Here is a 14880-nt window from a genome sequence, read left to right on the forward strand (position 1 = left end):
GTAATGACCAAACCTGTGAGTAAGTTGAAACTGAAGCGGTTTGCAGTTGCACTTTTTGGAGATTGATATGTGTATGACGGATCCACATTCATTCTGTTTTTCTGCTTTTATTTAGAATATGGTAACCTGAGTACTAGTGGGGGTGTTAAAATATGTTCATTATGTCCACAGTTGTATATTAGGTAATATTATGCTGTACTGTTCCATAATGTGTAAATGTTTATGCCACAAGGGAGCGCTATTGTGGAAGCTATAGAGGGCGCGTTTGCGTCATTGTTTGTCCCAGTTGTTTTGCCGTTGTTTTAGTGAGAAGCTGTCTGACCGTGAGACTGATGTGTTCGCAGCTGAAAAATAAATATGCCAAGAACGGCTAAAAGATGATTCATCTCCATCGCCAACTTTTTCCTCCGAACACAACGTTTGCTGCAACAACAGTATAACATAACTCAACACAAATTCATCAATCTTTATTTTAAAAAGAACTATATCCCATTGTTAGTGTATGTGTGTGTGACTAGTCTAAAGCCTCCTGTCCACTACCTTGTCGGGATGATTTAGATGCAGCCTTGGCACTTCACCAGACGAGGTCGCTGTTGCTGAAGCTTTTAGTTATAAACCTATGTTCATAACAATTCTTCTAAGTGGTTCAGCGCTTCACCAAAGCTTCATTGGCCCATCACTACCTGTGGCCATACTTGTAACTTTAGTACTACTATATTTTGTAAGTAATGCAACAATGCCAAATACCTTGTCAAATCAATTCTGTTTTACCCACAGCCCGGATTACATGGTAAAAGATCAATGAAAAACATATTGATAAGGTTTCAGAAATTATTACATTTGTGCTTTTTATATTTCAAACACTAATAGTGAAAATTTGTCTACATTATTTATTTATATATGTTTTTATTTACTGTATTGTGGGTGACTCAGAAACTGGTCTTGCTCGTTGGGGGGCTATCGGCTAGCCGCCCCTGGTCTCCCTCTTGATTGAAAAATTGAAGAACAGCATCAAAGGGCTTGCAATAATTTAATGTCACTCACAGAGGAGGAGAGGTCACGTGACCTGACAAAAATGGCAGCTGTGAAAAAATAAATCCTTTTTCCCCCCTAGATAGGGTCTTGGACTAGACATTTCCATCTTAATGTCGATAAGGTCGACATTATCCCGGGGAATGTTACCAAAGTGGCTGTGGCTTTTCAAGGACCAGACCCCGGGATTGGAAAGGGTACATCGCACCTTGGCAGCCGTTCTCATATGCTTCTGGACATTAGCTCCCTTTTGTACAGGATTTCTCAGCAGAAACTAAGCGGCAGTGCCGGGAGTTTAACAAAATCCCCGGAAAATTCCGGGGATTTAAACTGGATCCCTGCAAGACGAGACTGGTACATCCCGGGAAAATGTATTCAACACGTGAGGCAGAGGAATTTCACTGTGTAATTCAACCTAAAAGATTAACTCTGCTCTCCACACACACACACACACACACACACACACACACACACACACAAACACAGTTTAGGTTACCGATGTCATCTGTCATCAGAAGTTGACTAACGGGACTGGTAATGCACATTTTTGAAATCTGTGCGTAAACTGGGCCTGTCTCCTTCCAATCTATTATTTTTCTTAGTGATGTATTCTATTTTCAATTGTGTAGTATTGTTTTTTTTAACGTTATAAAGCACTTTGCTCAACCCAATTGTTACTTTAAACTGCTATATAAATAAATAGACATTGACAACATAAAGATAGGAGAGGCATTTTGCAGACACAAACACTGATGGTGCACTTAACATGATTAAAAGTCTTTAATGGACCCTTTTTTACTGGAATTGTAACACTTTTTAAAGCATTGATTGCTTTTAAAGTCCCAGGAGGACTTTAACCTGCTACAGTCCAATTTTAAGGAGGATTGTTATCGTTTTACAACCAGCCGACAAGCCAGGACATCTAACGGGTGAGTCTTTGAAAGATAAATATATTGTGTCACACTGAAGATCTCAGACTCACCGCCTATACAGGATGGCTTTTTATCCCCTTTTAATCGATTAAAGACTGTTTGGGCCCAGGGGGTGCCCGAGGGGGGGCCCTTGCTTTTGGAAAATGGCCAAAGCTGACAAAAGGCTTCTGAAGCTGTGAGTTCTAAGTTCTTTTTAACCTCACTAACATTTTATTCCACAGTTTTAAGGGGCCTGCCCTTCTATTTCTTTCTTCAACTTTCTTAAACTTTCTCTCCTTTCATTTCATTGTTTATTTTTGTGGAGCAGGGTTTTTTATTGAGCAATTCAAACAGGCTTTTTACTAGATTTTTAAAAGTTGTTTTTCCACAGGTCATTTCCCCCTTTTTTTATATGCTGCCGGGTTTTCCATTTTGCGGATTCTGTGTGTGTGTTTTCATTGACTGGGGCTGTCCCGCAGTTTTGTGGAACCACACACACACCTACGCACCTTTAGAAAAATACAGGACTGGTCGCTGGAGGTGGGAAAGGGGACCCTCTTTTTTGGGGACTCCGACCTCTCACGCATCCCATCCTTCAAAGACCCAGACATACAGGTTGACAGTTACCCCGGAGCTACCTTCCACCACATAACATCCATCTTAAAAAAACTACACCCACAACCAGACACACAGCACGTCATCCTTTCAGACGGACTCAACAACTGCCTTTCAGAACTTGAACAGCCTAACATATTCAAACAGCTACAGCAGATGGTCAAAACTGGTCAAACTACTTTTCCAAACGCCACCATCTACATCCCTGTAATAAACTTTTCCAACAGGTTGAATCTACACCAGCAGGCACTACTAAACACCCTCAATAATGCAATAACCTCAAAATATACCTTCCTCGCAGAAATCAATCCACTTCTTTTCCGGACAGCCAGAGACCACATCCAATGGACAGCAGACACGGCCGAGATGTTGTTCAAGTACTGGAAACAACAATTAAACTGATAACGGGGACCAACTGTCACAGTACAACCCCCCAGTCAAACATAACTAATCTTTCTGCTATTTTCTCCCTCACGCCTGCACAGCTGGAGATCCTGGAAAAGGGCCTCACCTTCATCCCTACACCCAAACCTCCTACCCGGCCGGAGCTCAGGAGGGACCTACAAACCTTTCACAGGAGGCTTAAACTCATGGATCACTTTCAGTGAGGACAGAGGCGGGAACCTGTGCTCTTCACCAGACCGTCCCATTGGGAACCACACTTGGACACAATATCACCAGAAATAGCACAATTAATCAATAAAAACAACTAAGCACTCACACATTGGCGCCCCTTTCCACACAGAGCACCCAACATTAGTCAGGAACACAAACTGATTATTAATTAATTAGGTAATAACAAACATATAGTCATCAAACCTGCAGACAAAGGGGGCCAAACAGTTATTTAAGACAAGAACAATTACATTTTAGCCAACAGACAGTTAAATGACAGCACATATTAAAGACCACTTACCAACACATTACAAATAGAAACACAAACACTTATTAGAGACATTACAGACAAACTTTACCAAAACAAATTCAGTAACGTTAAACAGAAAACATACCTGGACGGTCCTGATGAGCCCAGGTCTCGCCTCTTCTACCTCCTCCCAAAGATCCACAAGCCTCCTGTGACTTGGACGGTCCCCTTTGTTGTTCCGGTCAGCAGACCAATAGTCAGCGACTGCGGATCAGAATCCTACAACATCACAGACTACATTGACCACTTCATTAACCCACTTTCTAAAGTGCACCCCAGCTACATCCAGGACACATATGAATTTGTTAATAAAATAAAGAACCTCCAGGTACCCGGTCACACTCTCCTCTTGACAATAGATATAGACTCACTGTACACTAATATTGAAACTTTACTTGGCCTCTCTGCCATAAAACACATTTTTAGTAAGCACCCTGACCCATCCAGACCAGACAGCCATATTTTACAGTAACTTCATCTCACACTCAACCGGAACAACTTCACCTTAAACAATAAACACTATCGCCGGCTGTGCTTGCCTCTGGATTTTAACATGATGATACACATACCATCGGTTTTTTGCATGCTTCTAACAGTGTGATTTTATCCCATGTTTTCTTATTATTTATTTATTTATTTATTATTGCATGGCACTTTTTATCTTTATAAGCACTTTTTGAAGCACTTATTTACTAATTTTAATGGTATGTGTACTTTTTATCCTTAGGGGCAAGTAATTCAAACTGTATTTTAGTACTTTTAAATGTGGTTATGTCAAAAAATTATTTTAATATATTTTAATATATATTTAATTGTATTTCTTTTAGACTGGACACCGGGCATTTTAAATATCAACACAACTTTTATATATTTTATTTATTTATCTGAACTTTTCTTTTTTTCTTCCCCACCCCCTTCTCTTTTCTCTGTTTACAGTGTATATTATATGTTTTAATTATTGTAATTTTATTTATTATAGAGGGGAGAGGAGCCAAGCAGGAGTGGAGGAGACCTTTTATTTAAAGTTTTATGTTCCCGCTGTCCGTCCTGTCTTGTGGTCCTTTGGCCCTGCCCTGGGCATTTGGCCTTCTTTTAAACCGTTTTTTAGAACCGAACCAGGTCTCTTAGGGAAATTTTAAGTGTTTTAATCACACCGGGGGTCCCCTCGCAACGCCTATCCAGGGCACTGCGTTCTACCCTAACCTAACCCTAACCCAAACAGGTTAAACCCCCCTCTCCTAACCCTAACCCATACAGACTTGTGATTGGCACCACTGGAGAGCCAGTAAGTGGTTTTGGGTGCGTAGGTCTAACTGCCATACCTCTGGCATCTTCCTGTCGAAAGTTGTAAGCCAAACAAAAACTATACCCGGGTGCACTCTTGTTAAAATCCCCTATCCTAAGCCTACAGCCCATTGCTACAAATAGCATCATATATGTTGCTGTCGCTCTATCCTAACCCTCCAGCTCATTGCTACAGAAGCATCATATATGTTGCTGCTGCTCTGGTGACAGCCGAGGGCAAACTGCACCGTGCAGGACTTTGAAATATTTTGTGAAAAGCTGCTACACAGGCACCACATATGTCACTGTGTGTCTCTGGAGTCTCTCACTCTCTCTCTCTCTCTCTCTCTCTCTCTATTTGTGTGTGTGTTTGTGTGTGTGTGTGTGTGTATATGCAGTGCGTTTGCTGAATGCTGTGCATGTGTTGTCAAATTAATGAAGTTGTTTTGTTAATTTGCTTGTGTTTTGCCTGTTTGCATGTGTTTTCTGAAGTTGCAGGGCTGTGGCCTCTGTTGGCCACCGTACAGACATACTCCACAGCACAGCGGATTAGCTAACGTTAGCGTTAGCTTACGCAGAGCTATGTTCCCAACTAACAGACACAATTCCTCGGCTTAGAATTACCGTGTGAACCGCTAAAAACACAACAACCTTGCTGTCCTTTTCCACGTGACTGAAATACACACTTTCTTGGCTTAGAATGACGGCAACAACCACTAGACACACTGCTGACTCACGGTCTTCTCTTCCTAATTTAAAACCAGGGCCTATTCTCCTATTTACAGACGCATCTCTGCAGCACAGGGCCCAACGCTAGTTTAAAGGGGGCTTGGGTAGCTCCATTGGTAGAGTCCACACCAATTTACAGAAACTCAGTCCTCAATGCAGCAGCCGCTGGTTTGGTTCCCCTTTGCCCCATGTCATTCCCCCTCTCTCTCCCCTTTCATGTCTGAAGTTGACTTGTCAAAAATAAGACCTTACAGTATCTTGAAATGAAGAAAAAGTAAATGAACAAATGACATATACAAATAGGCATACTGGTCCATGGCAAACGTTATTTACAATAACATAAACCTGGGCTACTTAAAAAGATTAAGAAGAAGTGCAGCAGCTCTGCCTTCACTTTACTGGTGGCTCTGTCTGTGCCTCTATTGCCGACTGGAGGAGAGGGCTGGGTTGTGGACCCACGGCTGCGGAGGGAGTCTGAGCAAAGGATGCTGACAGGATGCAACTTCTCCTCTATTTTCCGCCTCATCCCTCCATCCTACCCGGCGATGCGCTGTGCGTTATTACGTCAAGCCGTTTCACGAGTGCATTACGTGAGACTGGCAGAGCAGCACAGCAGCCTGGATCCTCGTTATGTAACGTATCGGGTGCTGCACGGCGGAGAGAAGCGGTGGGGGGGGGGGAGAATGACGTATGGCTGATTTATTGACAAATAACGGTGCGTTGGCTTGACTGAACGTAGGCTACAAACGTCTGCTGTCGGCAAGATCAGTGATAACTGGAAATCGCTGGAGTGGAGAGTGAGCGAGCCGTCAGTGGCCTATCCCCGAGGCGCACACACGTCTCTACGGCCTTTTTTCTTTTTTTTTTCTTTCAGGTGAGCCGTTTCTGTATCCGTTTAAAATCGTCTCCCTTATCAGTTGAAATAAATCAATGCCTGTTTGTTTTAGAAGAGAAACAGATTCATATTTTGTTCTCCATCGCACCGGGTTAGTCCAACAGCCACTGCGCTGTACAGACAATGGCGGGTCCCGAGCAGTCCCACCAGCAGCAGCAGCAGCAGGTAGAGGAGAAGGCAGAGTACATAGATGATGCTGAGATGGCCCTGCAAGGTATTAATATGCTGCTTAACAACGGCTTCAAAGAGAGCGACGAGCTTTTCAGGAGATACAGGTAATTATTTGATGATGTACAGTGTATAATAATGTGTTACAGTATTTCGCATTGCTTTAATATAAACATCAAAGAGAAATTCAGAACACTAGGTAGGCTACAGCATATACTACCACTATGCAAACTGTGAAAACATTTCTCCACATATGTAATAATAATTCAAATAAATGAGATATTATTAGGGTCAAAATGCATGTGAAAGCATGTGGGGGTCTATTGGCCCCAGGTCTTCCCATTGGCATACTCTAGACCACCTCTATTTTATTTTCATCATGGAGAAAAGCGGCACTATGCACCCACAGTAGGTGACCAGAATGTCCCCCTGTACATCAGACTGACTTTTGAAGTATCCTGTGTTTTGGTGGCATTTTTCTTTTTAAGCTAAATAACAAATTAATAAATAAATAAATAAATGTAATAGTGCCAGGTGGTACAACACGTCAAACAGATATTAGTCACACCCACATCAGCCATGACAGCTGAATATGGAGACTGTAGCTGCACCTGCTCCTGCACACAAGTTGCCATCCACGACTCCTATTAGTTATGCTTATAATCTATTCTCTTCTGCTGTCCGGGTGCTGATACAGAGGTGTACCACAGCTATATGAAGACCTATTGAGATTGTGTCGTAATTACAATTTTCAACAGAATATCCAACTGAGTTGCTTTTCTGTTTTTTTCTGTGGTCTCAACATCTTTCACCTTTCTATTCTCTGTGTAGGACCCAGAGTCCACTGATGAGCTTTGGGGCCAGTTTCGTTAGTTTCCTGGTGAGTTTCCTCTCATCTGGAGATAACGAGATCAAACAAAAATACTAGAGGAAATAACAGTTGGTGTTAAGAAATAGCAATTATGATGATTAATATAATATCATAACTGATCTAGCAGAGCTAGATTTGAGGCCCTACCATCACAGTTCATAAGGAAAGCACCCAGTATCATCTGAAATAACCCAATCTGTCAGATTGGTTGCTACTGTCATCACTGGCATCCTGTCCCTTGCTTTTCCAAGCATTAACATAACGGTTGGTTCCTCGCAACAAAAGCGTTGCTCTCGCAGAGAAGCACATTACAGTAATGCTGCATCCATCGCCAGCGGATCGTCGTATGCTGGAGATAGTGAAAATGCCGCATAAAAGAAAAGAATGCCTCAGTTCTACATGAAAATGTAAAAATGCTAAACCTCTAAATGTCATTCAAATATCATTGCATGTTGTACTGCTCGACTATAACCTCACTCATAAAGGGTTATCTTAAGAGGTTTCAGCAACATCAGAGCAAAGATGTTCTGTATGTGTTGGCTGTGTAGCATCTTTCCATCTTCCAACACACAGCGTTATAGATGTCACTGTGTTCTTCCATTCACTGTCATGCAGAAAGAGCCCTTTGTCCTTCTAGGACTGTTACTTCACACCCCTTCCCTCCTATTACTGTTTGTAAGCCACCCCAAGCATTAATCTCCTCTGTAAAATAAGACAGTTTGATGTTAGAATAATAATGCAAAGCATTAGTGCTTTTAAAAAAAAGATTTGTCATGAACAAAATGTTTCATTGCATTGTAGAACGCCATGATGACATTTGAGGAGGAGAAGATGCAGACAGCCTGTGACGACCTAAGGACCACTGAGAAACTGTGCGAGAGTGACAGCTCCGGAGTCATAGAGACAATCAGAAACAAGATTAAAAAAAGTGTCAGTACATCTAAGGACAATTGAAAAAATATGTTATATGGACTGTTGCATGGCAACCTTGAAACCCTTCACTAACGGTGCTATACTGGTCACTAGGAGCAGCAAGAACACCTATTCACACATATAGATTTTTCAGTTAGTTTGTGTGAACAAACAGGATTCTATTGTCACTGATGTCTCCTAAAATGGCTGCCAGAACCGGCAGCTGTTCAGATAAAGCTGTTTATATCCTCGGCATCAGGCCTGATGATACAGGCAGCAAAAGGGATCCTTCCAAACCCACTCACAGATTTTATTAGCGCTTCTGTGAAATGTAATCAACAAACTTCTTGAGTGAGGAGTGTGGGGACTGTATAGAAGCTCTGGGAAATTCTCAAAACTCTGCCTACCAGTCTCTGGGTGAAGTTCCAGGTTATCTATATCAGAATCAGAATCAGAATCAGAAAGGGTTTTATTGCCAAGTACGTTTTTTAACACAAGAAATTTGATTTGGTGTTCACACATTCTCTACATGGAAAATTAAACAGTATAAGTATAGGTATAAACAACATAAGTACAAGTATTTGTACACAGTATGTATTAAATAATAAATACAAAAATAAATACAAAAATAATCAAGATAGAAATAAAGAGAGCAGTACAGCAGATAGAGTACAGTGCCATTAGGGGGTCCGGGCCTTGTTGATAAGGTTAGTGGCGAAGGGGAAAAAACAGTTCATGTGGCGAGAGGTTTTGGTCCAGACACTATTTGTCCTCTACACTTCAGTCCTGGTGGTGTATAGGTCTTGGAGCGGCGGCAGATTGCAGACAATCACCTTCTCCACAGACCGAATAACACGCTGCAGTCTGCCCATGTCCTTGGCAGTGGCAGCAGCGTACCAGATGGTGATGGAGGATGTGAGGATGGACTCAGTAATGGCTTTGTAGAAGTGCACCATCATTGTCTTGAGAATGAATTTCTCCAGCTGCCACAGGATGTGCATCCTCTGTTGTGCTTGTATTACTGCATATTGAATGTGTGTTTGTTTGTGTGTGCATGAAACAGATGGACACACAGAGGTCAGGAATTGTGGTAATGGACCGCCTACAGAGACAGATTATCGTTGCTGACTGTCAGGTATACCTTGCCGTGCTCTCCTTTGTCAAGCAGGAACTTTCAGGTAATGAAATCATACCCACCTCAAATGTCTGTCTCTCATGGCATACGGTTTTCAAAGCATTGTGTCATCACGGGAGAGTTTGTCTCACTGTATGACTGACGGCATGTAGAGCATAGAATGTATATAAATTCTTACAAATGGTATAACTCAAGAACAAGATGATAGAAATGTCATACTTACAGATTAACAGTGTAGAGCAGAGTACCTGGTTTTACTTAGGAGCACATCTATATATGTTAATAAGAAATAACTGAATTTTGAATGAGGATTGTAATTACTGTATAGGTGTTATATAAAATCAGGTGTGTAAGAATAAAGTATGTGTTAAGTATATTTTCCCCAATTGTAATTTCCCCTTGCAGGATCATTAAAGTATACATTATTATTATTAATATTATTATTATTATTATTATTAACTGATTGATGGTTTGGTTAGTCCAACAAATTCCCAAATTTAAAAAAATATTGAAAATAAAATGTTATTAATAAAATAAAAATGAAAAGCAGCAAGTCTTCATTTTGTGGGAATAAAACCATGGTATGTATTTCAATGAAAATCACTTCAAAGATCAAAATAGTCTTAGTTTTTAAATTTCTGTCCAACAACTAAACGATTAGTTGACTAATCTTTTCAGCTGTACCTTTATATAGTGTACTGCACTTTTGTAAGCTCTCCATATGGTTTACATATAATTTCTTAATTTGTAAAGTAACTAGTAAATATTATGTCAAATCATTGTAGTGATGTAAAAAGTTCAAAGCTTCCATCTGAATTGTAGTAAGAAGAAGTAGAAAGTGGCACAAAGAGAAAAGTCTCAAGTAAAGTACTGTTTTTTGTACTGTACAGTGCAGTACTGGAGTATATGTACTATTCTACCACTTGTTAGCATGCTAACGTTTGCTAATTAGCATGAAAAGTTAAGGGATCACCAAAGTTTTGACATCCTGAGGGGAACATGAATATATGTAACAAATGTCATGGTAATCCATCAAATAGTTGTTGAGATACTTCAGTCTGTACCAGAGTGGTGGACAGACTGACATTGCTGTTCCTAGAGCACTACTGCTAGTGTGGCTAAAAAAAAGAATCAACAAAGTGATTATGACTACACTCATCAGTTGCAGCCCTACATCAATGAGATTAATAATCACTTTCTTACAGAAAATATGGTCTCGTTCTTCCCATTGAGCCATGGACAACCTCATCAAAAGTATTCTGTTTCACGTTTCCACTAACAGCTTACATCAAAGGAGGCTGGATTCTACGTAAGGCGTGGAAGATGTACAATAAGTGTCATAGTGACATCAGCCAGCTGAAGGAGGCCTGTCAGCAGGGGCCCTCAGTCCACCAGGAGTCCCTCTCGACGGACAACACCAACCACAACGTGGTAGTGGAGAACTGTGTGACGGCTGAGGCCCTGGACCGACTCAAAGGCTCTGTCAGCTTCGGCTATGGCCTCTTCCACCTGTGCATCTCCATGGTACCTCCACACCTGCTCAAGATTATCAACTTGCTGGGTTTCCCTGGTGACCGTCTCCAGGGCCTGTCCTCCCTTATGTATGCTAGTGAAAGCAAGGACATGAAGGCACCACTCGCTACGTGAGTAGTAGTGTTCTATTGTATACTAATACAGACTAATAGCATTGGAGGGGGGATATCCTTGTGAAATAAACTGTACAACTATAGTTAACTTAAGACTTTAAAGCAGCTGTAAGCAGTATTTTTATGTTAAGAATAAACAAATGTGAGCACATTGAGATCCGATTGCTCAGACCAAATTCATAGATTGCCATACAAATGGCCACATTCTTTTAGCAGTCAGCATGTTTTACAAAAACAAATCCCTGACCCCTGCTTTCAGGGACTTTTTAGTACCTTAACCCCAAGGGTAGTAATTCTAAAATCACATAAATTGGCTTTTAAGTTGACATCTGAACCTTTCCAAAAGCCCACAGAGATATATTACCGGTAGGTCAAACATCTGTGGGTGGCAGTAGCAGTCTGTAGGGAGTTGGGTTGGGAGCCAGAGGGTCGCAGAGGGGGCCAGAGGGTTGCTGGTTCAACCCCCATATGGACCAAAGTATGGATTGGTAGCTGGAGAGATGCCAGTTCATTTCCTGCGCTCTTGGCAGTGACTGTGCAAGGCACCAAACCCCCAACTGCTCAGGGTGCCTTTCCATGTGCAGCCCCCCCTCACACTCTAAAATCCTTCCATTAGTGCATGTGTGTGTAATTCAGGCATGTGAGTGATAACAATTTTAATCACAATATTAGTTTTGGTGCATTTACATTGAGTTTGTGAAGACTGTCCAAATGTGGAAAATGAATGCAGGTTCAATAATTGTGGAAAACCAACAACTCTTAATACTGAATCCTAGGAACTTGAGGCTCATTAAGATGAACGATGCCAATTGTTCTCAACGATATTGTCCTGTAACTCTGTAAAATAATGTTTACTAGCAACCCATTACAAAAGTTAAAATAACATAATTAAAAGGTTTCAGACCGACAGCTACGATGTGAAACATAGACCTACTCTAATTTAAATTTTTATATACTGCCAATATTAGTACATATTTAGCTGCATATTTACCTTTCATAAATATTCAGTGTATTACAGATTGTGATTGAGCATCAGATCCCAGATTTCAGACTGGCTGTAATCTGTTGTGTTCCCGTCTCAGGTTGGCCCTATTGTGGTACCACACAGTAGTGCTGCCTTTCTTTGCCCTGGATGGCTCTGATACACATGAGGGGCTGTTGGAAGCCAAAGCTATTCTGCAGAGAAAGTCTGTGGTTTACCCCAACTCATCCCTCTTCATGTTCTTTAGAGGACGAGTTCACAGGCTAGAGGTATGTGTAGCAGGCTCACAGTTAATAACAATCAGTGACAGATAAGCCAAACTTGATCAAGTCTATTGAAGTTTACAGGTGCAATATGTAATACTGACAGCTAGTGTTTAAAATAGTTACTGCAGTACAAATTCAAAATACTGGAGAGAGTTTACATGTTTACAGGTATAGATCTGTAATCCAACTGGCCAGTTGATACCAACACACAGGCTCAAACACAGACAGACATCACGTCACGAAACGGACATTACAAAAGGAGAAAATACTGGAATTAGCCTTGTTATAAGAAATGATAATAATTCAACTTAACATGTTTCAGTATCGGGTGATGCATTGGGGTCATTTTTGGAATTATTACAGTAAATTTATTACATATTGGACCTTTAAAGTGGTTTATTTGTGTTTGTAATGTTGTATAAAGACATTGGATGGCAAATATAATGTACAATAGACAAACCTTTTGTTTACCATAGGCCGGTACAGCAGTCTTTGTTCAAACACTTATAATTAATAAGCATGTCAGATGGTTAATTAACTCACAAACTTCTACTCCACTATTTATCTAACTCTCACTCGAAACATGCATGTAGTTACCTGTTGCTGTGTGTGTGTGTGTGTGTGTGTGTGTGTGTGTGTGTGTGTGTGTGTGTGTGCTCTCTGTCCCCAGTGCCATATCAACAGTGCTTTGGCCTGTTTCCATGATGCATTAGAGCTTGCATCAGATCAAAGAGAGATCCAGCATGTGTGTCTCTATGAGATTGGTACGTCTTTGCTCATCAGGTTAGCTGTGACATACTGGCACTTGGCATACAGCACAGGAAGGGGTTCATTTGACTCTGCTTGTCTATGTTTCAGGTTGGTGTAGCATGATAGAGATGAACTTTGAAGATGCATACAGGTCATTTGAAAGGCTGAAGAATGAGTCACGATGGTCGCAGTGCTACTACGCTTACTTGACCGGAGGTACACTTATCACATTTTATCATATGCTAAAACTGCTGAGATGTCTCTACTCTGAAGTTTGTGTAATCTTTTTCTCAGTGTGTCAGGGTGCTTCGGGTGACCGGGATGGAGCAAGCGGAGTTTTAAAAGATGTGCAGAAGCTGTTTAAAAGAAAAAACAACCAAATAGAGCAGTTTGCTGTCAAAAGGGTGGGTTTTGTTGCAAAGTTTGCTCTTTTTCTCTCTTTCAAAAGTCATCACAAGTGTGTCACAAACGTTGTCCTTCTCTGTCCAATCCATATCTGCAGGCTGAGCGATTGAGAAAGATCTCCCCCACCAGAGAGCTATGCATCCTCGGTGTAATTGAAGTGCTCTATCTGTGGAAAGCGCTTCCTAACTGCTCCTCATCTAACCTGCAGATAATGAATCAGGGTGAATGGAAGATTCATAGCAACATAACCAAGTTAACTGCAGCCAGATTTCTACGAATTTCCTTTTCCCCTGTGATAATTTCCTGTGCATGTCTGCTCAGTGTTACAGAGTTTAGATTTGGCTTCATTCAGAGGCCTGAAACACCTTCTTCTTGGTGCCATTCACAAATGTCATGGAAATATGAGGGATGCTGTTCAGGTATCTGTCTACATTTACCACTGAAGGACTTTGCAGTTAATCTACACTTTAAATGTTACTCAGCTTGCTCTCCTATCCATGTTATCTGTGATCCAGTCATTCCAGCTGGCTGCTAGAGATGAGTATGGACGACAGATCAACTCATATGTTCAGCCGTATGCCGTCTATGAGCTTGGATGTATACTCCTTGCAAAACAGGAGGTCAGTCTGCCAGAATTCAGATTTCCATTTATTAAAATTTTTATTTGAAATGAAAGGATGGAGCCAAATGTATTAACCCAGTCTTTTTTGTATTGCAATTCAGACTCTGGCAAGGGGAAGATCATTGCTACTTCAAGCCAAGGTACAAAATATTTACATGGCAACAATATTATTGGAAATCATTTGAATTTCCCAGATGTTTCAAATAATTTTTAAATTCTATCTATCTCTCAATCTAAACTGTTTTAGGAGGATTTCACAGGCTACGACTTTGAGAACAGGCTTCATGTCCGCATCCATTCAGCTCTGGCTTCTTTGAAGGAAGTAGTACCTCAGTGACTGCAGGAAGGGAAGCTACAATGGCTCAAGCTATGCTCATGGCAAGTTTAAAGCCATTCAAAATACCTGTATGACACCCCTGTGAACGTACTCATGTATTTATCATTCTTAAAGGATTTAGAGAAATACACTTGTTTGTCATTTTACCCAGTCAGATTGATATAAAGTATCATCACTGTGCATTTAGTAGTTATATATACGTTTGTACATGTACGGGGATGTGTTCATACTAGCTTAGCACAAAGTAGAGCGAAATGGCTACCCAACCTATGGCTAGCGAGTTAAAAACCATAGCTAAACCTTCAACGCTATCATACCAATATAGACTTCTTCTTCGCCAGCAAGCTGGTTACAAAAACGTCCATTCTACAGTTTTGTTATTGCAGTTCACAAAC

The 14880-nt window shown here is 41.0% G+C and overlaps 1 protein-coding gene across 1 annotated transcript; it reads left to right on the forward strand.

Moving 5' to 3' along the window:
* The first annotated feature begins 5952 nt into the window (after positions 1 to 5952).
* Positions 5953 to 14880, forward strand: LOC117949868 (tetratricopeptide repeat protein 39C-like). Its single transcript, XM_034880432.1, has 14 exons — positions 5953 to 6666; positions 7391 to 7439; positions 8232 to 8360; positions 9406 to 9520; positions 10760 to 11120; positions 12206 to 12374; positions 13042 to 13135; positions 13230 to 13337; positions 13416 to 13525; positions 13624 to 13747; positions 13848 to 13945; positions 14042 to 14146; positions 14250 to 14288; positions 14396 to 14880. The coding sequence occupies exons 1-14, from the start codon at positions 6515 to 6517 to the stop codon at positions 14483 to 14485; spliced, it is 1743 nt and encodes a 580-aa protein (XP_034736323.1). The 5' UTR covers positions 5953 to 6514; the 3' UTR covers positions 14486 to 14880.

The sequence above is a fragment of the Etheostoma cragini genome, chromosome 9 (genome assembly GCF_013103735.1).
Source record: "Etheostoma cragini isolate CJK2018 chromosome 9, CSU_Ecrag_1.0, whole genome shotgun sequence".
NCBI classification, from domain to species: Eukaryota; Metazoa; Chordata; class Actinopteri; order Perciformes; family Percidae; genus Etheostoma; species Etheostoma cragini.